Raw genomic sequence first — 25,714 nt, forward strand, 5'->3', positions numbered from 1 at the left:
GTCAGGAGCACGATAAGACATGACATCCTTCTTGGGCAGATGGCCAGACTTTACAAACTCGGACAGTTTGCTCTCTGTAACAATGGATGGGACCCAGTTGTAGGTAACCAGAGGTTTAACAGCTTTGGGTGCCATTGGGTAAATTGAAGCCTACAACAAGATAAAGGAAATTTTCCTGTTTATTGTAACCCAGAGAATAAACATTATTGGGTTATTTAAGATGGCGGCTTAAGAAGGGGCCTAATGACATACAGGTAACATGTGATAATGTTTAACAGCTGCAGGTATTAAAGATGATTAAGGTTTTCTTAAGTCGCCAGAGGCAAGCGGTGCTGACAGCCAGTATTATCTTAAACCGGTTACACGGACTACTATGGCTGAAACAGAGTCAACATGCACAGTTTTTGGCTAAGTATGGAGCAAACAGGTTTCACAAATTGCAATTATTATTTTGGATCAAACGATGCTCTGGAAAGGAAAATTTTCTAGACCTAAAACGGTACAGGGAAGTTCATATACTCAAGGAGGGCTTCCAAAACAAGGAAATGAGATCTGTTTTCATACAGAATAAGCACACAACATCCTCCGCAGCAGTTCTATGTGGTTTTTACGATCTGAACAAGGTATTAGAGGTAAGAACTAATGGAGGTTGCGTCGGGCGACGATGAACGTCGACGAACTCAAGATAGTACTAATGCAGATCTGAGAAAGGGGGGAAAGAGAACTCACCGACGTGGAAGAACTGCGGAGGGTTGCCGTTGTTCTCTGGTCAAAAACAAGGTGATGCAGCGGCCTGAGTCGGTGAAGACGAGGTTTCCGATGGTGGCGGCGGCGGAGCTCGAGTGGCAGAAGAGGGAGTGCAAGGAAGAAGACGACCGGAGGAAATGAAAAAGACCTAGGTCGTGCCTATTTATAAGGAGGACCGACTGAGACGGCGCGAGAAACGAGGAGACCAAGACATCATTATCCAGCGGCCCCGACGCCTCGATTTTTGGGAGGGTCAGTAAAGGCAAAGATCCGTCGAAGATATGATGAATTAAAATATAAGTTTTATTGAAGATGACGTCACGATGATTTAACCCGGAGCCAGAGGATGACGTCACGGCGGGTTACAATTTTCACGCAAGACAGAAGACTAAAGGCCAGTTCATAAGGTTTTCAAAGATTGACATGAACCGGTTCAAATCAATCTAGGGCCTAATGTTGGGGATATGACTATTGGTATAAGCCATCCAAGAGAGGCCGGGTTACGCAAATAGAGGTTCATCAGAAGCCCAAGACCAAGGCATGAAGATGGCGGTTCACTAAAAGGCTTAAAGGCCCACAAGCGACTCTGAGGCCCGTAAAGATAAACCGCCATGATGGTATAACTTGTACTGTAAGGTAGAAGTAACTAGTCGCCGAGCCGGACACTGTTTATGAGCCGGCCGGGACTCTGTAGGCCGCAGGGCGTCAACCCGTGTATATAAGGGGACAACCCGCCAGCGGCTTAGGAGGAGAAACAATGGATCGAGAGCCAGGCATAGCGTATCTCGCTCCCTGGTCATCGAAACCTCAAGCAATTCCAACCCAACTAGACGTAGGCCTTCCTTCACCGTAAGGGGCTGAACTAGTATAAACCTCGCGTGTCCTTGTCCCGATTAACCCCTTTAAACTTCCTAGTTGCGATGGCTCCACGACTAAGTCCTTGCAAAATGACATCTGCCGTGACAATTCCACGACAAGGCGCATGAGATATTCTGTTGTACCTACTAGCTAGCTTATCCCCTTATCTCTCTTATCTTTCTTCCTCATCAAGTTGTATCTCAACCAACTCTTGTACGCGTATCTCAGGCTCGCACCTTGCCTATAAACATGCAGCACGTCGCCCTAGATCGGGTAAGACGTTTCCGCCAACGCACACAATGTACTTCACTGTTGTGCCCTACTAAATTTGTAATTGTCTCTTCATATAATTGTGTTCAGTTGTTCAAAACTGATGCTTTCATTTTGTTGAATAATAAAATTGAGCACCATTCTTACATTTTGTTTACATATTTGTAGGCAAATCTACACTTACGAACACGCTTGTAGAAGCTGCTGAGATTATTGCCAAGGAAGTTGCTGCTGATGTTCGCATGACTAGTACCTGTGCAGACAAGGCCGAGGGCGAGAAGGGTGCTGCTTCACCACCTCCTCAGTTAGGGTCACACACTCCCACTGAAGATCTAAAATAAGACGCCCAGCCACTGTAATAATAGTGTCTCCTTCTCTATTATTGGTGTCTTGGTCCTGATGGGAGATAATATTGATTCACTCCAAACTAGGATGGTCCCAAGGTGTAAGAGTTACCAGACTTGTTCTTACTTGTGATTCTTCTATGTCTTGTAAACTCTATTTTTTTTTAGTGTGGTGACTTACATCTCCTGTTGCATGTCATGCTTATCTTCTGTGTGTGTGTGTGTGCATGTCATCTTTGTGGCCATCACTCGTTTGTTCATGTGTGGTGTTTTGTTTTCTATCATAAACACACAACTAACTCTTGTGGAATATATCACATGTATCGCATCCTCCCTTACTTATGGGATGAGTGTTTTTGAATTCTCCTCTTCGGTGGGGGTGATGAAAGAGAAAAGGCTAGTGGAACTAGATTTAGAGACCTAACTTTTTTTAAAATCCCTGCTCGGACAAATTATGTGCAATATTATTGAAAACTAAGTATATATATTGAGGGAGGTTTAAAGATAATGCTTTTGTTCGAACTACATCGTTAGGATGACAAGGCATTATGCATGGCCTGTAAATGTTAAAAGACGAGAATTAGTTGGATCTCGAGAGGAAACCATAATATTGCGAGTAATCATTCAAAGTCAAGAATCAGGTTGCCCAAATTATGAAGATGATGACTTCACTACCTACTATCCTAAGAACGACATGTTTTTTGTCCGGAGCACCTACCTTTTGGCGCTCGATGCTACACTAAGTACAAGCAAACTCCAACACAACCAAAAAAATTTGGAAGGCCCTAGTGCCCCTGAAGGTTCATGTTTTTGCATGGAGCTAGCCTATGTATCCCTTCTGATACACACTAATCGATGCAAGTGGATACCAACTCTATCACCAATTTGCAATGTTTGCGGTAGCGAACTAAAACACGTCTTTCATGCGGTAATGTGGTGTACGTTTGTTGGGGATTTGCGATATGGGCTTGCAAGATGTTTTGGGCATCCCATGGGATAACGAGTTAAATTACTTCAGGAAAGACTATGTTCTTATTGTGCTTGACAAGATGAATGAAGACATGCACACAAAATTGATGTTCATGTGGTGGCATACTTGACATCACCGAAATGATGTTGTTCTTGGCAAAGTGAGGCATTACACTAGATTGGGTTTCTTCAGAATTATATGTCTTCCTTGCAGATGTTGAATAGCGACATAGGCAAGATTCATCGCAGGCAAAAAGTGAAGTTGGGTGTGGTTTTTCCAACGGGGACAACCACCGACGTGAGCTATTAAAAGCAGAAATAGCAACCCCGACATGATAGTTATTGGTGCTAGATTTTGTGAACCACTCCTTGTAGACTTGCCTCGAGAAATCAGCTAGAAATACTGTTCTCCAGGCTGATCCTTTTGATTATTTCATCGGATCATAATTCTTACTTCATCCCACAACTAGATCCCTTCATTCTAAAACTGCACACCAACATTCAACATCATTTCTCCAAAGAAGACGAAATAAAGAATATTACACAACAGCAGTTCAGGCAATTGCACAATAGGAACAGGGCGCTAATTGCAGTCCCTGGTATCATTCATCACCTGTGAAGTTATACAACCAAATATTGTGCCAACCTCAGTCGACAGCATACTACTCAAACACATCTTTGGCAGTACTTATACAATACTTGTACAATATTGATACATGGTAAAGCCCGCACAGTTTACATAGTAACAAACACATGACCGGTGCTAATAATCTAAGCATTACCCAGATTTTCTTGTCAAGGAAGCCCAGGTCACAGCGACTAGCACAGAAATCCGATCATACATGCTGTCACAGAGCGAGAGCCAAGAAACTCTCCATTTCTTCTTGAACAAAAAGATGCAGAAGACTACCCAGAGACCTGCCACTAGTCCAGAACCCATGGCGAGGAGAAATGAAGTCACGTCGGTTACACCTTCATTGTCTCCTTGAGTGGCTGGAATATATGTTGGGTCCTCGACTTGTCCTGGACATTTCTGCAGGAGAAGAGGGCCGCAAAGGCCTGGGTTGCCGACATATATGTATGCCGGATCCTCGAGTGTTTGTAACTGATTTCCGGAGGGCACCTCTCCTGTCAGATTGTTGTAAGACATGTTCAGGCGACTCAATGATGTGAGGGCCGATAAGCTTGTAGGGATTCTACCAGACAACTTATTGTGTGATAGATCGAGTGACTCCACTTGCACCAAGGCACCAATCTTCTCAGGAATTTTTCCACTGAACGCATTCCATGATAAGTTCAGGCTCTTCAATGCGACAAGACTGCCAATTTCTTCAGGAATATCTCCAACAAGATTATTTGAGGATAAATCAAGATTCACCATAAATATGATTTCTCCTGTATATAATCTCTCTTGACCCTTTGTGAGTACTGTGAAATTCTCACTGTAGTCCACCAATTCATTATCACCGATTGCCAAACCATGGCCAAATGCTTCTTCATATCCAGCATCGTTATCTCCCATTAGTATCATCCCTTTGAAGTTAACAATGGGTGTTGGTATGATCCCAGTTATATTGTTGTAGGCAAGGTCCAAATACTGAAGATTACTGATCTTCATAAGCTCCACTGGAATGTGGCCATAAAACATATTTGATCGCAGACGTAAGAATGCCAAAGACGTCAATTTCTGCCCAATCCATGTTGGCAAAGTCCCAAAGAAATGATTATTTGAAAGATCAAGAAAGATGAGTAGGTTGCAGCTTTGGAGAAATGAAGGAAATTCACCAGAGAGGTGGTTGTTTCTCAAGCTTAGGTTACGAATACTCAGACTAGTTGTGTTTATTGTGGATTCATTGTCTAGGCAATCTGGAACTGACCCAGTTAGATTGTTTCCTGATATGTCTAACAGACTGAGTGATTGCAATTTGAACAGAGAAGATGGTATGTTTCCTGAGATACAATTGTCAAACAGAACAAGTGTTTGAAGTCCCGACGCTCCAAAGTCTAATGGCAATGGTCCTACTAAATTGTTCCTACTGATATCTAGGTTGGATAGATTTGTAGGAAGCTTAGGAATTGGACCAGTGAGCTGATTAGAACTAAAATCCATTGCTATTCCTCTCATAAATTCCATTGTTGATGGGAGGACTCCTCTGATCTTATTATCTCGGATATTGATATACAATACTGAGGAAGTTGAAACCCAAAACCAATCTGGCAACGTGTCAGATATACTTGTGTTTGATATATCGAGACTATATAGTTGTCTTTGCCATCTAAGCCACATTGGAAACTTGGGCCCTAGCTGGCAGGATCGAAGTTCAAGTGTTTTTAGATTGAAGGCAGGAACCCAAGCTGGGCTGACTACGATGGCTATGGAGTTGTCAGACAATGTCAACACGTCTAGCATGTCTAGACGTGATAAATGACCTTCATGTATGACCCCATCCAGGTTGTTGGAGCCAAGGTACAATGATTTTAGCTTTGTGAGCTCTCCTATCCACAACGGCAGGGGGCCTGTGAGCTTGTTACAGCTTAGATCAAGGATTGTCAGGTTGCTTAAGGGTACTGGCGTAGTTGGCAGACTTCCAGTCAGATTGGTAAAAGCTAGATCCAATGTTTGTAACTTATTCCATGAACAACTAGGTAAGCGTTGGAAGAATTCTGCTATGCACCCATTGATGTTGTTTTCAAACAGAAACAACTCTTCCAAGTTACAAAGATTCTTCATGCTAGTTGGTACCATGCCCACCAGGTCATTGCTTGATAAATCAAGTCTAACCATGGAGGTCATATTACCTATCTCGTCGGGAAACGGCCCATGGAGACCACTCGCTGATATATCTAGATACTTAAGTCTAGTTAAACCCCAAAACCAGTTTGGCGTGCTACGTTTGAGGAAGTCATTGGCCGGAAGGTCAAGTATTTCAAGAGATGTCAGATTTGAAAACTGAAGAGAATCAGGGCTGCTTGTAAGATCGCAATATCCAAGACGGAGAATTTTTAGAAATGGAAGCATGTTCACAACCGGAAGCCAATGAGCAATTGTACTAAGGTTTACAAATGTCATGTCTAGGTGTTGAAGGGAAGTTAACCGGGACAACCACGTGATATCCCTGGAGTATGTGTCACCAAGAGTGGAATCAAGACTGAAGTAACGCAGGTTGGAGAGATTACCAAGCTGTGGGGGTACCCTTCCAACGAAGTATGAATTTGATAGGTCTATATATTTCAAGTTGTAGAGGGAGCCTAAGAACTCTGGTATCTGCAACTCGAACCTGTTGCAGCTGAGATCGAGATACTGTAGGTGTTGTAAACCAAGCAGCGAGGAGCTTATGTTACCTCCAAGCACCTGCACAATGCTGTTGTGGCAATCTGGTCCATGGAGATCGAGCCTGATGACACGGCCGGTAATGTTGCTGCAGTGGACGCCCTTCCATTGGCAGCAGTCACCGCCCTTCCATGATGAAAGACGGTTTGCAGTGTCTGAGAGGCCTGCCCTGAAGGTGACAAGGGCAGACCTCTCATCCGAAATACAGCTGGTGATGGTATAGTTTCGATGGGCAGATGTCTCCTCTTTGGTGCTCTTGGCTTGAGTGAGGAAGAGCAAGCCTATGGCTATCTGGATGCAGGAGAGTTGAATTGTGCCCATGGGTGCTTTTGGGATGGATGTGTGTTCGATCTTGGTGCAGGATACCCAATGGTATGCATGATATTTATGGTATCCACCTCTTGGTGTCACCTCACAACGAAATAATAGACTCAACTCTTGGTGCCATGGCTGTTGAATTTTGTGGCATGCTCAACTGCCACCATTATGTGCTTACAGTGATATGAGTGGCGATTGTCTTCAATGTACAGTTGGTATGAGTTGGCGATTGTCTTTCAATGTACAGTTGCATGACTTGCGTGTAAACTTGAGCAGCAGGGATTTCCATGACAGTATTATGTTGCAGGTCAATATTGTAGACCACACAATGTCCATGCAGATGAAGACCCCTCTGATTTTTCCTTCTTAGGACTAGCAGGGGCCTATGCTATTTATAGCTTCTTAGATGTGGATGTGGGATAGCACGCGGATGATGACTTCCAGGATTAGAATTCAAAGCGACTGAAACATGAATTGACAAAATTGGCCAGCTGCCTGGATTGGTGGAGAAGAGTATGCATATAGTTAACTGCACATCACTGTCAGGAGTCAGGAGTGAGGGTGAGAGAAATCCAGAACTAAATACTATCCGTGTGTTAGGCTAATACTACAAGAAATTAAACAACACAAAAGGATGGGGTTCCCTCGTCCTGGCCAACACCAGTAGAGGCTTCTATATGTCTCTGTGATTTTGTGCCATGGCTGCTGAATATTGTGCCATGCTTAACTGCCACACAACGTGCTTACAGGTTGCACGACTTGTGTGTAAACTTGAGCACCAGTGGCTTCCATGACAATGTCGTTGTTGAATATTGTAGAGACCACACAATGTCCATGCTGATGAAGACCCCCTCTGATTTTTCCAAGAAAGAAGTAGCAGGGATCTACGCTATTGACAAACTACTGTCTACGGATTTCAACACCCCCCCCCCCCCCGCGGCTCCCGCGTCGTCCCCCTTGGGCGACTCGGGGGCGACTAGGGTTTCCCCCGGCGCCGCCACCCCCTCCAGCCCCCCCTCCCCTTGCCGCCGCCAGAGGTACGCCAACCTAGGAGGCTGCCGATGAAGGTGGCGGCGAGGCTCCCCGTCGCTTCGTCCCTTGGCGAAGGACCCTGGACGCCGGGGCGGCGGCCCCGGACGGCGAGGCGGCGCCACCTTCGCGGCAGGTCGCGGGCTCGGGATGCGGCGGACGGCCTCCTCGGCAGCTTGGGCAGCGAGGAGCCGGCAGGAGGTGGTCGTGGTGTGGGCTTCTTCCACTCCAGATCTGAAGGTCGTGCTTCTCTCCTCCTCTGCTCCACTCCTCCCTCTGGCGGTGTTCAATCTGTGGCTTTGGCTATCAGATCCGGTGCTGGCGGGGTGATGGTGGTATAGGATTGCGTCTGGGGTAATCCCTTGGCCGGTTCTCCGGCCACGGCGCGTGCGCGCATGGTTTTCCTCCCTGGAGGCGCCGCTGAGGACCTATTTTTTTCCACCCCCGTCCCAGATCCCGGGTGAAAGCCCAAAACCCGTCCCGGGTTGGGCAGCGGCGGCGTCATGCGCGTCGTTCTCTCCTTGGAGACGCCGCCTGGGGCTCTCTGGTTCTTCGGGAGAGTGGTTGTGAGGTTGGAGAGCGCCCGTCGGCGGCGAGCCCAAGGGGTGATTTTTTTGTGTAGGGTGTGTGTTCCTGCAGGTGTATGCCTTGACGGAGTAATGCTCTGCGGCGGCAAGCTCGTGGTGTGTCATGGTGGCTCTGCTCCTGAGCCGGGTTGGAGGGGGATAGGGTTCCTCTTCCCGTTGACAGCCCCACGACGCGCACCGCAGAAGCCTCTTCCCTTGTGCGGACACTGGAGCGGCACCTGGTGCTTCCAACTTTCTTCCCTGGTGCTCTGCATTGTTTCTTCGATGATCCTCCCGGCAGCTTTCCTTCTGTTTCTCGGTGTACAAGGAAGGTGGCAGTGTAGCGGATGTGGTGTGTCTTTGGTGTGGCGAGGACCGATAGTTTACTTGCTCTGGTGTGTCGGCCGGCGCCTGCTCTAGCTCTCAGGTGAGCTCCCAACGATCCGATGGTGCGGCGCCTTCGAGCCTAGGCGAGAGGATAGGGTTCCTCTTCGGTGTTGGAAGACAGGTGCTCGTTTTGTCCGATGCTCCATGGTCAGGCGACCCCCGGTGCCTCCATGCTACTGACTGAACCTTGATGTTTCTTTGTTTTCCTGTCTTTGGTCCTGGGGTGCAGCGGGCTTCGACATTACTTGCAGGACTTTCTCGTGTATTTTCTTGGTGTGCAGTAGTGTGCGTTGCGTTGTAAGTTGCTCGGTCAACTTCCATGTATCTTTCGGTCGCTCATGCTTGGTGGCCTTGTGTAATCCTGACCGGTTAATGGCTTTGTTAATTCAAAGCCGGGCTCTACTTGAGCCTTTGTTCCAAAAAGGGATCTACGCTATTTATAGCTTCTTAGATGTGAGATAGCACACCGACGATGACTTTCAGGAATAGAAATTTAGAATTCAAAGCGACTGAGACAAGGATTGGCAAAACTGGCCAGCTGTCTGATTTGGTGGACAAGAGTGTGCATATACTCATAGTTAATTGCGCATCACTGTCAGTGTCAGGTATCTGGACCAGAGAAATCTAAACTTAACACCGGCTGTTAGGAAAATAGGTAGAAGGAATTTGAATCACAAGCACATAATGGTAGCAGAATAGTGGTATATGGAGTGTTGCAAATCAAGAATCACAAGTACAAGCACACCGGCTGTTAGGAAAATAGAAGAAATTACGTTGGCCTGGCTAACACTAGTAGAAGCTGCCATACGGAGTGTTGCAAAGGTAGAAGGGCCGCGAGCATCAGTTCTGATCGAGTAGTGGTATGCGAGGTTGTGTTATTCGGTTTGTATCATATTCTCAGCGGAAATGACAGATTTTCATCGCCCAGCAGCGAGCTGCGAGCAGCAAACTGTCAGGCGGTACCACCTCTTTCGGAGACTGCGACCCGGCATCAACAGCAAAATTAAAAGAGGACTGATACCTATCCGAGCTCATGCGAGTCGAATCACCGGGGAGGGCGCGGATCTGCGGAGCGAAGAGGCGGCCGAGCCGGCGGGTCCAGGGAACAAATCGAGCTCCGGGAGGGTGGAGCTGGGAGGATTCCGCGGGGACTCCGGCGAATTCGGGAGCGGGATTCTGATGGGAATGGTGGAGTGGGAAGGGGAGCAACGGAGTGGAGGAGAACAGATGAACCGAGAAGAGGGGAACCTTGAGATGACGAGCTGAAGGAGCCGAGATATATCAATACGATGCTACACGCCCGCCTTACATGTCCCTCGCTTTAGCGTTTAACTTTTCAATGCCTCAATTCAGCCTCTTAACTTTCTAGTCCTAGTACAAGTTTCAATAATCGTTTGGTAATGAAAAAAATGATTATGTTCTTGAAAATGTTCTGCGGCGAGCAAAGAAAATGGGCGCTCCAATGCATCATCAACAATACTTTTGCCTTCACTCCAAGGGAGTCTCTAATCGAATCATTGAAATATTCTCCCTCAGATATCTCCTAAAATCATAACTCCTCAAATATGAAGAGTTAAAAATGTGTGGAGCTAATTGAACCCTTAAATTTAGGACGCCCCTAACTGCCACACGTGTGGCATATACGACATGCGCCCACACACCGTGTGTGGTGTGAGTAGGAGGCAGCCCACACGGGCTGTGTGTGGGCGGACATTGGAATTGCCCACACGTGTGGGCGCGCCTACTTCGTGCCACACGCCCAACAAGTACTACTCATCTTCACCCCGTGCGTGTGGCACGAAGCAAAAATGCCCACACGTCCTGACGCAGCTACGTTAGGTACCCCGCGGGATGACTATTTAGTTGCCATTCTGGTTGGCAGATGTAGTTATCCGGAATGGCAAGTGTAGTTGTAAAAGCATGGCAACTCTATCTGTTTTGGTTAACTATATTTGCCATGTCTAATTTATGATAGTTGCCGCGTGTAATCAAACCGTAGTTGCCGTGTGTGATTAACTACTTGCCACATATGGTCAAAACAGTAGTTGCCATGTGTGTTTACCTAGTTGCCACGTGTGGTCCAACCATAGTTGACATGTATTGTTAATCACAGTTGCCATGTGTGTTTATCTGGTTGCCACGTACGCGCAACTGCAATTGCCGTGTAGCAAAGAATCACAGTTGCCATGTGTGTGTACCGAGTTGCCACGTTCGCGTAACTGCAGTTGCCGTGTAGCAGAGAATCACAGTTGCCGTGTGTGTACTGAGTTGCCACGTTCGCGTAACTGCAATTGCCGTCCACAACATAGGAGTGTCGTGTGGGCGAAAAGCAATTTGCCCACACGCGCATGACCTAGGTGGTGGTTGTGTGGGCAAAAACTAGTTCGCCCACACAACGCAGCTGGCAAACAGCATGGTGCGGGCATGTGGGCAAATTTTTCAACGCCCACACACCAGCCCCATCCTAGCACAAAAAATCAACCTTTTCGTGCCAAGATTCGTGCAAAAGGCACTGGACGACGATCCAGGCGTGTGGGCGAGTTGAAGAACGCCCACACGTGTAGGCGTTAGACTTTTCTTAAATTTAACCTTTTAAATTCAAATTGTGCACAAACATCTCATTCGAAACCCAAATCGGAAACTAGATTTAAACCACATTGCGCATAATTATACATAGTGGTTTAACAGCATAGTTCATAATTAAAGTGGATCACACTTACTTTAGAGCTAATATATATCGACCTAGCTGCTTATAAAGTGAGGTGTGTTTCACTGATTTTTGATCCACCGTATAGATTTATTTTCTCCCGTACCATTTCGAGGTGACACTATTTTTTGGGGTGTGATTTTAGTCCGATTTGTTTCCCGTCCCCGTATTGGGCTGTCAGCAGCAGTACGTGTGCTCCGGCCTTGGCCAGCCCGCTCAGTTGCAAAAGGATTTATTTTTTATGTTACCATATTGGGCTGCCCAGCAGCAGTGCGTGCGTTGACTCACATATACGGAAACTCCATGTTGTTCTTTCAATTAAATGTCCCACATTGCTTCTTTACGAAATCACTAGGACGGGCTCTCGTGCTGGGTTCCCAGCACACACTATCGTGCAGGGCCAATCAACGCCCAGCACGTGTCCCGTGGACCCATCACTTCATAAGACGTTTTTCTTTTCCTAATTTATTGAAAATACTTATCCGGGCACACTATTGCTGCCGGTCCCTATTCCACAGCCACTGGTTCCACTGCGAGAGGATTATGGCGAGGTGAAATCCGCTGTCCGGGCCGTGGCCGGCGGCGAGGCCGGGTATGTCGCTGCTTGCGCCGCCCGTCTCCAATGCGCTTAGTGAACTGGAGGTGTCGCAGCTAGCGCGTCTATCTCCGGCGCGCTTCGCCGTCTGGAGCCGTGGGATTGGAAGGCGGTGAGGCGGGAGTTAAAATTGTTAGATCCATTTCAATAACATGATCAGATATTTATGTATCTATTTCTTGTGCAATACCATACCATTTGTATTACGTTTGTTCTTATTTGGTATATTTAAGCTAGGATTTGCCCCAGACATTGCAGAAGCACAATCACCACTCTTATTCTTGCATGTTGCTCCTTGACCTATTTGCAAAAGAATTTGTTAGATCTATTTCAATAACATGACCAGATATTTATATAGCTATTTCTTGTGCAATACCATACCTTTTGTATTACGTTTATTCTTATTGTTCAGTTCCAGTTTAGATTTAATCCTTTTGTTGCTACTTCCTTGCTCTTTTCTCTTTGTTCCTTGTGCTTGGACTACATTCTCAATGTTGCATTCAACTGGTTGCTTCTCTGCTTGTTCATGATTTGTTGATTCATCTTTTGCTTGATTTCCATGTAAAATTTGGTCGCCCTTTTCCATTAGTTCAATTGACATACTTTGCAGTAGTGCATATGCCTCTTTGTTTGCTGCTGCTTTGCTCAAAATGTTATTGTAAGTGCGGACTCTTGCATCTTCATCATTAGAGCACTTTTGAATTGCTTGTGATGGCCCTGATTTTGCTCGCCTTGTCCATCTTTTCAAGATATATTCCGGTGCCAACTCCTTGATATTGTTGTGGTCCAACACCTTCAATGCATGATGACACAATACCCCAACAAATTCAATGCATGACGACACAATATCATGAAACTTCAGAAATAGATCTAGTACGACCACTCCCGTACACACAATATCCCATTACCATGTCAAATTCTCCTTTAAATATCTCAAACATAGCAGGTGTATATACTTTCGAAGTTTGTATCAGCATCTGCACATATGGCACCTTTGGTGATGTTTGACTCGCATAGAAATCACTTTCCACTTCAGCATACCTTCTATCATCCACGGCCCTCTCATAGTGCTTGAAGAAATCTAATAAGTCAAGGCGAACATGCAGGTATCGTTTCAATAGTGCATTCATACTCTCGCTTCTTTGTGTAGATTTCATTTCTGCACAAAAGGTTTGTCGACCATAAACCAAATCCCACTTCTCCCTCTTCTGGAATAATCTATGTAGCCATTCATTATCTTCCAAATTATATTTCACTAGCATATCATTCCAACCTGCTAAGAATTCGTCAACTTCTTCAAAATCATAAACACACTTGCCAAAATATTTCTTAAATGTCTTCGAACCTTGGAAAACATGACTCAAATGTTTTGCAGCATTCTGATACATGTGCCACACACATAGACGATGTATTGAGTTAGTAAAAACCTTGTTAATTAATGGCAGTAATGATGGCAACACATTGATTGGTCAATATTTTCTTTGGTTCTTTTCCTGACATGGCCCTTTTAAATGTTTCAAACAACCATTCAAAGGTCTCAGATGTTTCATCATACAATAATGCAGCTCCAAAAACCACTGTTTGTTTATGATGGTTGACACCAACAAAAGGGGCAAATGGTCTGCCATAACTATTTGTCTTAAAGGTTGTGTCAAAACATACCACATCACCGAAGTAGTGATATCTAATATTGATCTTGCATCTGCCCAGAATATATTGGTTATCATCTCATCTTCATCTACTTGTATTGCATAAAAAAGGGAAGGGTTTTCCATCTGCTTGTCCTGAAGGTATTGAAGAATGGCACCTGTATCTCCTTGGATGGATTGCATACGCTTTGAACGGAGATAATTTTTATAATCTTTTTGACCGAAGCTAAGACACTGTCGACCCCCTGCTTGTCTACTCATCACTTCATGACCAGACTTTGGTCTAATACCTGAATCATTCAATATGTCAATTTGCGCCTTCTGACCTTCTGTAATTTTTCTCCGGGATCGCAGTAGATGGGCTTTGCTTGGAGTTACGAGTTCATGATTATGAGCATCCTCAAAGATGCTTACAACATATTTTCCATTAGCACTTATTTTGATGGTCATCTCTGCCAGGCAACCAACTCTTGTATCTGCTCGCTTCCTCTGACATTGTCCCTTGCTCTTGTCCTTGTAACCTGCCTTTGAGCATACAAATTTCTTTGTCCGAATAACATTAGTCGTCGAGGATTTATCATGCCAAGATTTCCTGACACTGAAACCTACATGTCCTGCATATGTATTGTAAAACTCATATGCTATATCATCATTCTCAAATTCCATCCCTATCTCTGGTTTTAACCTTTTGATGTAATAATCCTTTGTACTTCCACCTGCCTCTCCCACATTTGTGGTCTCATGATCTACACAACATAAAAATTATGATATACTAATTAGTTCATGGACGACACACAGAGTAAAAATCACAAGATATTCACAGTCCTGGCTTAGTGAAACCTGAAAATCACACGGTATTCACCCAAGGAGCATTAGCAAATTATTGATCCTTTTCTTTGATACAGTAATCTCTATCATTAGAGTTAGTGTCAAAGGAGAAATCTCATGCAGTAAAATTAAGGACAGTATAACCGAGCCTAAAGCGAGCCCTCTCACGCCTTTAGCAGTTTTGGCCGTTGGATGTCGTGTCCTGACCATTTGTGGCTGTCTGATCGCTGCCTCACCCCGCTATCAATTGCTTAGTGGGCTTAGCTGTCCTGCGGCTGGCTACTCTGATGGAAAAATCGGTGTATTGTGATTAACTGGGCCTGCTCCCGGACAAAGCCCATCGATTCAGTAGCCGCACTGATTTGTTCTGCGGCGCTCCTCTCTCACGACCTGGAGGCATGCATAGGCGATGCGGGTGGCACGGCGATCCCGGTCGCGGATGCCGAGTCGTTCGAGCCACCCGGCCCGCACGCCGACGCCGGTAGAGACGAAGGGACGTTCGACTGTACAGGAGGGAAACTGCCTCGATGGGATTAAAGGAGGCAATCAGTTATCAGTTCCTGGGAGCATTGACTAATTATTAAGGTGTGCGTTTCTTTTCCCTGATCTGCAGCTGCTTCGATTCCTACACGTACATATATATCTTCATCTTCTGGTGCTCTCCTCGCTCGTATTACTCCATCAAACAGACTGCCTATCACGTCATAGTGGGGAACTGGGGATTGATTGCCCGGTGGCCACATCCTAGATCGTCAAGCCGACCAGCCTGTAGAAGCTAGGAGCAGCTTCGAAAACGATGACGATTCTACTTAATGGAGCTCCTCGTCAACCCTCGGTTGCTCACTCCGTTTATAGATGGTCGATGGGAATTCCTCACGCCATCAATCTGCCGGCGACCCTATAATAACCTTTTGACCCACTGGCGTGTCCCAGGCCTGCGGCTGATCCCCATCTACCGATCTACGTGATGTGAGCCAACAAAACACGGTGAGCAACTGAGCACCCCACTCCTGTTCCTCCATCTGAAGTTTGTAACAAGGTGAGCAACTGAACACCCTAATTCTCTTCTGCCATCTGCAGTTTTTCTTTTTGTTCAGATCTTGCTACTGATGGAAGGCAGTGTTTATGTATGTCTGTAAATGGTACTCATAATTACATTTGTGTCAAAAATTATGTCTAACCATTTTGCAATTCTGCTTGACTGCTATGGACAACTTGTTGATTATCTGTTTTCTTTGTAGCAGGTTTGGTGAGTCTCATGACTACTCAGGGTTCTGTTTTTGCCTGTCTAGATTTATTTTCTGTGGTGTGCAAATAAATGATGTGTTGTATATGCAGACTTGTTTGATTATGAAATAAAGTATGGATTGGTCGTACGAATTATCGATTACTTCCCACGGGCTATTTTCTGATGATATTATCTGATATGGTCTTCTATGTATAGCTCCAACTTGGATTGATGATGTACATGCAAATTCGATGGTTAACTTATATTTTAAAAAACTCATTGCATATCTACAATTTCAAACAATTATATGACTAACTACTTGAGCCATTTTTTTATTTTTCTCAGATATTTCTTTCATTATTTTCCCAGAATGGATGGGTAACCTACCGATGTAATTATATGATTCTTTTGTATTATTCTCCTAATAACAACTGTTTGTTTTGTTATTCCGAAACTTCAATTCGGAATTGTCCTTGAGTTGCAAACTACTTGGTTCATATTTAACCTCTATATTTCGTGCAACAATATATATAAGAATATTCCTACCATTTTATTGAAATAATAGATGGGCGCAACAACGCGCGCCATCATGATCTAGTTTATAATAAACTTGGTGGTACTCTGATGCATAATGTGCGCAACATCGTAGGAGTGATCATCACTAACAGAATTATAATGCAATTCCGAAGGATTAATTTGCATGTGTTTGAAAGAAATGTGGCTACGGAACATGGAGTGCGGGGAGCTATTTCTGAAGGAGTAATTTGCATGTCATAGAATCAGCTCTTCGTTTTTTTTAATCTTGTCACCTTCGTATGATCAAGAGTGTTGATAATCTGTTAATTCCAGACACAAGAACATACCTCCGGACGATGAAGTGTGAGGAGCTCCGTCCATGCTGAAGAACACAGTAGATGTTGATCCATGAAGAGGATAAATTTCTATCAAGATTGATCTATTCTCCTGTGATCCAGGGGCAACAATTAACAATGGAATAGATCGGTAGGAGAAAGGATGAAGCCAGGAAAGAGATTTTGGCGGCAATCAATTGTAACGCGGGAGAGAAACATGTCGTTTTGCTGATTTTCTGGAACATAACTGCAATTAGAGAGATACGCTGGGTTGTTTAAGTGGTGGGTCCACGGGACACGTGCTGGGCGCTGGTTGACCCTGCACGATAGTGCGTGCTGGGAACCCAGCACGAGAGCCTGACCCGTTGGGGAGTACTTGTTGTAAAGATCGCTCCAACACCTTAGGTTGCGACAAGTGGTGCACATGCAACGTGCCATTTGTCGCAACCTAGGAGTTTTTTTTCGTAGATCCATTCATTCAAAACGTTTTATCTCTCAGACCGTGTATCCAAATCTCAAACCGCTTTCACCGTTGGATTCCTCGCGCCGAGATCTTTAAAACTAGATCCCATGTTAATAGGTTTTGACGAACTTTTTTTTCACAAAAGAAACCGGCCAGAAAAACCGGACGAAAAAACCAAACCAAGAGCACGGATTTTTTTCCCTCTCCGAAAGAGGCACGGCCGTGACTCTCGCGAAAGGAAAAAATAGAAAAAACATTTTTTCGTTTCCGAGAGGCACAACCGTGACTCTCGTGAAAGCACACCCGTGCCTCTCGCGGAAGCAAAACCGTGACTCTCACGAAATGAAAAAAAACACGTTTTTCTCTTTTCGAGAGGCACGGCCGTGACTCTAGCGAAAGCACAAGCATACCTCTCGCGGAAGCAAAACTGTGACTCTCGCGAAAGGAAGAAAAAAAACAGGAAACATGTTTTATTTTTCGTCTTCGAGAGGCACGGCCATGACTCTCGCGAAAGCATAACCGTGCCTATCGCGGAAGCAAAACCGTGACTCTTGCGAAGGAAAAAAATAGAAAATGCGTTTTTTCCCTTCCGAAAGGCACGGCCGTGACTCGCGAAAATAAAACCGTGCCTCTCATGGAAGCAAAACCGTGACTCTTGCAAAAGGAAAAAAAAATAGAAAACACGTTTTTCTCGTTTCCGAGAGGCACGGCCGTGACTCTCGCGAAAGCAAAACCGTGGCTCTCGCGGAAGGAAAACCGTGACTCTCACAAAAGGAAAAAAAAGAAAACATGTTTTTTCGCGCAAAAAAAATTCTGAATTTTTTGGTTGAAAAGCTAAGGAATACCGGTGGGAAACCAAAACATCGAAAAAACCCGCTTAAATAGCCGAAATGCGGAAAAATAAAAGAAAAACAAAATCCGGAGGGAGCGTCCAGAGCGCGACACGTGGCGAATGACTGTGAGTGCGCCAAGTGGCGCTGATCGTTGCGAGACTCCCGAAGAAGCGCTCGTTAATTAGTGGCTCCCGCTTCTTTACCTCTAATATCATCGGTGTAGTATGTGGCTTGGACTGCTGGTTGGAGTAGAATGCACATACATGATCATGTAAATCCATCCGCATTAGCATGATGTCTTTTTCTGCAATTTTCTTCCAGTGAAAAAGTTGGCCACATGATGAGCCTCGGACCTGTAGCCATTCAAGGAAAACCGACAGCAACACGTGTTTCCGAGGCATCCTCCATAATGTATGCATAGCCAGCATTTCATCCATTGTTCGGATGCTTGTCAAAGTTTTGAATCAACACAAATACTGTGTCATCAAACAAGTGGATGCACCTACTATAATTTTCTCACTTCCCCTGCTCCAATTTTATGACCAACGTGACATCAAAATGGCATACCAAACTCCATGACTGAAGAATTTGGTGTTGCAAAGACTGTCCTCAAGCTCTTGACTGGGTCTGTATATTGCATCATGCTTTCCAGGATCCCATGGCAATGATAGCTTCACAAAGTTAGTAGCATAGGGTAGCCCCAATTATATGGGACAGTGTATTACAATTTACAACTCCTCGAGTGCCTAGATTCCATGGTAATATGAGTGATCCACTACTCTTGCCCCCTTCTGGTTGCATCATAAGGCACACCAGCTTGGAGATGTCTTCCTGGTCGGCCGGCGCACCCATCTCCTCATTGAGCACGATGGCAATGAGGATGCACACGGAGTCGATTCCTGGGTGACGGCGGATGCAGGTAGCTTTATGTCACTATCAGTGTAGTATTCCCTCCGTCTCATAATATCAGAGTGTTTTTGACACTAGAGGGAGTAGCATTGTGTCGAACAGATGGTGGGTCAGTGGCTTCATGTCACTGCTGGTGTAATAGCATTTTGTCGAACACATGGTGGGTCACAGTTTCGTAGGATCAAGGATGCCTAACGCTTGCAGCGGAGGAATAAGTAAATGCTCGGAAGAATCAACAAGAAGCATACACATAAACCCAACAGTAAGAGACTTGCCAAAACCCAATGACAAACAGGAGGTGGGTGTCAGAGTGTTCAACTTGAGGTCAATGCACGACTGCAGTGACTTGCCCAACCCCTAAGGCCTTGTTTGGTAGAGGGGGGTTTCCAGCCCCAAAGGGGGTGGGGATTTGAGGGGATTCGGTGAATCCCTCTCTTCCACCCAATCCTCTCAAATCCCCTGAATTCCCAATCCCCCTCTAGCCACAATCCTTTTTGTATAGAAGTGTTGTTTGATACGCAGGGTTTGCATATTGATTTACGATGGTGCAAGACATCCAAAAATCCAATCTTTACAAGCAAAACAACATCATAATAGAAAAACTTGCTACAGGTAGAATCCACACGTAAAGCTAATCATGTTGCTACAGAAGTGTAGAAGCACGGTGGTGATCGTCAAGCTCGTGCTAGATGACTCGCTCTGGCAGCCATTGTGGGAAAACTTTATCATTGCCGACCAAATAATATCGTCCACTGCAAGACCGTGGACAAAGCCTCCGACGTGCTTGCAAGTCAGGCACTATCCGTCGGGGAGCTCGGCAAGGCATGTACCACTAGCTAAATGTCCGCCATTTGCACTGCAAAAATTCAAGATCATAGCAAGAGGTTAGTATTAATGCGCCTTTCTCAGGTGAATGGCAAAAAGAATCAGTCGAGTATTTGCCGAGAAGATAGGATATGGCTACTTACCAAATCTTAGTTGAGGATGTAACCTGAAAAAATAAACTAACAAGGAGGACTCCACAAAAATAATCACTATGACCTTTATAAACCAGAGAACACATACAGCCACAATATGAAGGATCACTCAATAGCAGCAAGAGAATCATATGAGAACTACAATCTTATTGGCAAAAAGTTAGACATTTCCATAGTAGTACTGCATCTTCATGTCTTCTCCAACAAAAGCAGTACAGACCAATTTGGAATAGGATACAGAACAAGAAACAAACTGTGTAAGATCTTATCCGTTAATTGATTATGATTCAGGCAAAGGAAAACTTGGAACAGGCATGTAAGATGATACATAATCATTCAGACTGGATCACTAGAAACAAACATCCACCTAATCAATCGAGTGACTGATGACGACTTGTACAATACAAGGTATAAAGAATGTTTATAAGCACGATTCCTCAAGACAAACATGTGCAACTAAACGAGCATCTGACCGTAATTATCAACATAAACGAATGCAAATAAAAATGAATATACACCAAACTTGGGATAATATATATTTTCTAAGCTTTGGCAGAATATTGCCTATATAATATCTACAGAGAGACAATCACTTGCCAGGTCTGTTTGGAGTGTAACCTGTATTAGCTTAAGCTGGGTAATGGATGACTGCTCAGATGATAGCCTGCAAATAGAGACAAAATTAGCAAAGCGACACTCAAACAAGGAAAAAAAAACTACTGAACAAAAATAAGGCACCCAGAGGAGTGATGTTTTTTAGAATAACATCTCCTCTCTAGTCCAATACAGTAGTTGCAGAGAACAATATATCAATGTCAGACCACAACTATGAACAAACACTTTGAGTTCCCCAAATCGGATCTCAGTCAAATCATGTACTACACTTTCATGCAACTATATCTGAATCCTTTTATATGGATGGAACATATGTGTGGGTGTATATGAGCACATCATGCAAATGCTGGGACTTGAGTACTAATTAAGTTAATCCCACTAACCTCTCCATCCATCTAGATGCTTATGGGTTCCTCTTCCTAGTAGTTCACTGCTCGGACTCAGCCAGCCCATCGTCTCACAAGCAGCCAAGTCTTCCATTCTTCCCACAGTTCCAGAAGCAGCCTGGATGAAGCAGGGTGAACAATATATCTGCCACAACCTGCTCTTTACGTCGCAGCAGCCAAATTGAATCAGTAACACACAATTACTTCTTCAAAAAGATGTATTCCACCAGTTGGAACTTGGAACTGGGAAACCGAGACAATTCTAGAACATGAACAACCATTAGTAAGCATCTAAAGATGGAGGCAACTCATCCACCCAAACAAGAATCCAAGCGACAGGCTGTCAAATAAGAACATGAGTGTAGTGTATCCTCTAGATGAACCTCTTTTGTACCTTTATCAGCTCTCATACATGCATGGTTCGGAAAAAAGACTAATGGCCAAAATAGTACTACATTGCTAACAGTTTTCTACACATTAATCGGCAAACATCTGCACATTTGCTAGGTAGGACATTTGCTAGTTAAGACTTAAGAGCGACATAATTCAGTTGCATATGCCACTTCTGATTTATCCAAGAACATGAATTCCAGCAAAAATCTTGCAGTAGGATAACATGGTCAGAGCACACACCATCACCTAACTACAGAGCACCGTCGGAGCCAAGTCTGAAGCTACTACTACATCCGCTCCATGATAAACCTAATGTGCATAGCAGAGATCAATTCAGTCACCAAGTAAAAAATCAACGACACGTACTACTACCACTACCTGCAGATAGATAGGCAGAGTCAACAGTGCAGATACAGAAACCAACAATATGTCATCAGTCTAGGAGGAGGTGAACTTGGTGACGGCCCTGGTGCCCTCGGAGACGGCGTGCTTGGCGAGCTCGCCGAGGAAGACCAGGCGGCAGCCATGGACGGGTGGATGGAAGAAACCTGAACGACGAGGGGAAAGAGGGGGAGACGAGGCGAGGGCTTACCATCGGGGAGAAGCCGGCGGAGGAGGTACGTAGGCGTCGATGAGTTGGTCGGTGGCGCGTTGAGGAGGAGTCGGGCGGCGGCACTGTGAGCGGGCGGCGGCGCGGTGTCGTTTCCTCCCCAAATCCGCGCGCCCCCCCTCGAGGGCTCTGAACCGCGTGGAAAGGAGGGTGTGGGAGGGGGTCAGTAGGGGTTGGGCCGCCGAAACCCCGTGTGCCAAATGGGCCCTCGAGGTTTTGCAGGGTTTCTGGGCCACGCGAGGAAATTCCCTTCAAAACCCCTTCGATCCTCTCCTACCAAACGAGGCCTAAGAAAAGTAGAGGCCTTTATACAAATATCAGCCCCTAAGGGCAACTCTAACCGGTCTCCTCAAAATAGTGGAGTATTCGGCGAGTAAACGCTTAGTGGAGTATAATACTTCACTAAGTTTTGGCCGGACCTAACCAATCCCCTATATTTAACGGAGTAAAATTTTGTTTTTCTAAATTTTGCCTTTCTAGTATAAAGTGCAACTACATATTAGCACACATATACTCCCTCCGTTCCTAAATATTTGTCTTTCTAGACATTTCAAATGACTACTACATACGGATGTATGTAGACATTTTTTAGAGTGTAGATTCACTCATTTTGCTCCGTATGTAGTCACTTGTTGAAATGCTTAGAAAGACAAGTATTTAGGAACGGAGGGAGTAGAAACTAAACATAAATTTGAATGTTCGTGCAAATCACCAATATAGTTTACAGACCGAATTCAAAGTTTACAATGCAAATTATTCAAATTTAAACACGCCGAATGGTTGAAATGTAGCAAAGTAGCACGCGATAGAACAACTAGGACTCGCTAAGACGTTGGCAATGATGCTCAACAAGATCTGTTGGAGCTGAGAATGAACTTGACGATTCTCGATCTTGCGATGCTCCTCAAAGAATGTCAAGATCTTGTTCGTATCATACTCTGGCTCAACCGGAGTCCCATTGGTAGTGTATCGAAAGTTCTCAGGCATATCTCTCTTGTCTTCAATGATCATGTCATGCAAGATGATGCAACAAGTCATGATCCATCATAGAACCTTGGAGTTCCGGTACTCGGCAGGACCACGGACAATTTCAAAGCGCTTTTGAAGTACACTGAACGCTCTCTCAAGATATTTCCTAGTAGCTTCTTGACGTTGGGCAAAGTGAATGTTTTTTGTTACCTTTTGGACGTGGAATTGTTTTGACTAAGGTGGCCCATTGTGGATAGATGCATCCACAAGGTAGTAATCCATCGAGTAGTTGTGCCCGTTGACCGAGTAGTTGCAATCAGGAGCATCACCTATAATAAGCCTAGAAAACAGAGGTGGTCTCGACAACACATTCAAGTCATTGTGAGAGCCAGGCAAACCAAAAAATGAATGGCATAGCCAAAGATCCTTCGATGCAACTGCCTCAAGAGTGATCATTGGATCATTGCAGTGGCCTTTGTACTAACCCTTCCACCCTGCAGGACAATTCTTCCATGTCCAGTGCACATAGTCAACTTATCCAAGCATCCCTGGCCATCATCTTGCTTCATTCTTAGTCATCAGCCTCTGGATGTATTCCTCGGTTGGTGCTCTCAAGTACTTCGAGCCAAAGACAACGATCATTGTTTTGGTGAATCATCGAACAGAGTCAAAGATTGTGTCTTCACCAATGCGGACATAGTCATCGATTGCATCGGCCGCATCGCACTCCAGGCTTGTGTTGGCCGGCCTTCATCTGCGGTTGCTTGCGCTCAGCAATGCGGCGCTCACTTGGCGCCTGCCGCAGCGACCGCGAGCTCGACGACGTGGTGCAGCCATGCGGTGGCGGTGACCATGGCGTTGCCAGCAGCTCTCCCTCTTGCGGTGACATAGACGGCGGCGGCGGCCGCACTCCCGCGCTGGTGCAGCAATGGCAGCGGCGGTCGCTCAATCTCCCGCAGCAGCGCTAGGGTTAGGCAGGGTCATGGCGATGGCGAGCGAACGAGGATGGGTGTTTTCTTTTGAACTGGGTCGCATCTCTTCTGGGCTGATTGCTTCTTGCTGCTTCTTGGCTCTGTTTCCCTGGTTTCCACCTGCTGCTGTCGGATGGCTAGCGAATGGTGACACGCGAACAACGTCCCTCAGCACTAGATCGAAGCACGTCAGAGGATCTCATTCCAAAAATTGAGGGTTGCATTTTTGCTCAGCTAGCAGATCCGATCCCGTACACTTAAGAGGGGTTAAATTTTTGCCAGGAAGCTCGCTGGATTTGCCGGAGCATCGCCGCCGGTGTTGTACACTTTGTGGACATATCTGACATAGGCGCTGTTACAGCGCGATGACTCGCTAGAGTGCGTATGCCAGGGGTGGGGGGCTCAAGGCCGAGTGAACGGGAGTTGCGGGGAGCTCGGCCACGTCGGCGGTAAAGAAGGGCCACTACGGCTCCGCTGGCCGGTGTGGGCTCGCGCCCGGAGCCCCATTTGCTTCCCTAACCTCATGCGGCTCCATTCCTGGCTAAATCGGGGCTCGGAAGCGATGGATTGAAACTTTGCAATGGCGGTGGCGGCGACGACGGATCCGGCCAAAACCAGTACCGGCGACAAAGGAGAAGGTGGAGGAATGAATGACAGTGCTGGAGGAGGGCATCAGGAGCTCTCCGGCGATGACGACAGAGGTAGCGGTGCGGCTCGGCTCGGAGCCGAGATGGGCGGCGCGGCCTCCCCAAATATGCTTAAAAGTTTACTCTTTGGAGCAAATTTAGTCCAAATGATAGCTTTTTGAGGGAAACAAAGTCGTAGTTTTTGTGAGTTATGTATTTAGAGAATTTGCTAGCTAGTGCTTTACTCCTTAAATGAAAAAATTATCTCAAATATAGCTTGTAGTGGATCTGCTAGAGATGTTATTACTACATTTATTCTAACTTCTTGATTGGTGTATATGCAGAAGTTCAGCCGTACTAACTAGGCCTATCTTCCAGGTGAAACCGGAAGCAAAATTATCTAGCCATAATGTACTAGTATAGTAATACCATTTAGAGATGTAACGAATGTGGGAAGGACAGCACAATGACTCCACAGTGCCACCCATTTTCTTTCTATAAATACGAGACTTCCAACAATTGCTGCACTTGAGGATTGAATTGATAATTCAACATGTGATTGGGTTAGAGTTGCTTCGATGTTCAGACAGTGTTGGCACCAAAACTTGACGTACATAGGTGTGGGCGGAGCAATGGGACGCACAGGGAATACGTGCAATGTGTCCAATTCACTAAGCATTGTAGGAGCAGTTGCTGCGAGACAATCAGCCTGTCCGCCCGGGCATTCTGCGCATGCTCTGTGTGTGATAGAGTAGCGTCCCCGGAGATCGGGGCAAGCAGCTGGCAGCTGGGAAAGACATTGTGGTGATTTTTGTGCATCCAGTTCGCTCTGAATTCTCTTTTGTCGTCTCCGTCAGTTGATGGTTCAAGAAAGCCCATGGAACCATGCGTTATGTTGGGCTCATTCGCTTCTGACCTGAGAAGAACTATGTTCAATTGTGTGTTTGTTTGCCTGAATTATGCGTGTTTGTTCTGAATTTTGCGTTAGTTTTTCTGAATTATGCGTCTCTGCTTTGAATTGTGGGTTTGCGCCCAGCAAAAACACCCGACCCGAGGGCTTAGCTGGCTTCCAAGCAATAATTTTTTAGATGGGACACGTCAATGCTGCTACAATGCTAAAGCAAGCCCAGAATTCCGATTAGGAATGGTGTGGATAGGTTTGGGCGAAGCAATCTTCAAAATTCTTCAGTTTTTTTTCTTTTGAGTGTGTCACTGAAGAATTTTTCTGTACTTGCCCCATCGACCATTCAGCCGTAGTATTTCCGGACTCCCATGGTTTGTCTGG

General features: G+C 45.4%; 1 protein-coding gene and 1 pseudogene across 1 annotated transcript; both read right to left on the reverse strand.

Annotated features, from left to right (window-relative positions):
• Positions 1–3,363: 3,363 nt before the first annotated feature.
• Positions 3,364–6,885, reverse strand: LOC125554934 (receptor-like protein EIX2). Its single transcript, XM_048718297.2, has 2 exons — positions 6,531–6,885; positions 3,364–4,875 (listed from the first exon to the last, which is right to left on the reverse strand). Exons 1-2 carry the CDS (start codon positions 6,714–6,716, stop codon positions 3,967–3,969), a joined length of 1,095 nt encoding a protein of 364 aa, XP_048574254.1. The 5' UTR covers positions 6,717–6,885; the 3' UTR covers positions 3,364–3,966.
• Positions 6,886–12,969: 6,084 nt separating this feature from the next.
• Positions 12,970–14,436, reverse strand: LOC147976886 (protein FAR1-RELATED SEQUENCE 5-like; annotated as a pseudogene).
• Between the last annotated feature and the right edge of the window lie 11,278 nt (positions 14,437–25,714).

This window comes from Triticum urartu, chromosome 4A, assembly GCF_056163025.1.
Source record: "Triticum urartu cultivar PI428250 chromosome 4A, HENAU_Tu73, whole genome shotgun sequence".
Taxonomy (NCBI): domain Eukaryota; kingdom Viridiplantae; phylum Streptophyta; class Magnoliopsida; order Poales; family Poaceae; genus Triticum; species Triticum urartu.

Coding starts and splice junctions, on each gene's coding strand:
- LOC125554934 (XM_048718297.2), bottom strand. CDS start 6,716: ATGAGAGGTCTGCCCTTGTCACCTTCAGGGCAGGCCTCTCAGACACTG. Junction 4,876..6,530: donor CATTGTGCAGGTGCTTGGAG/GTAACATAAGCT, acceptor TGGATTGGGCAG/AAATTGACGTCTTTGGCATT.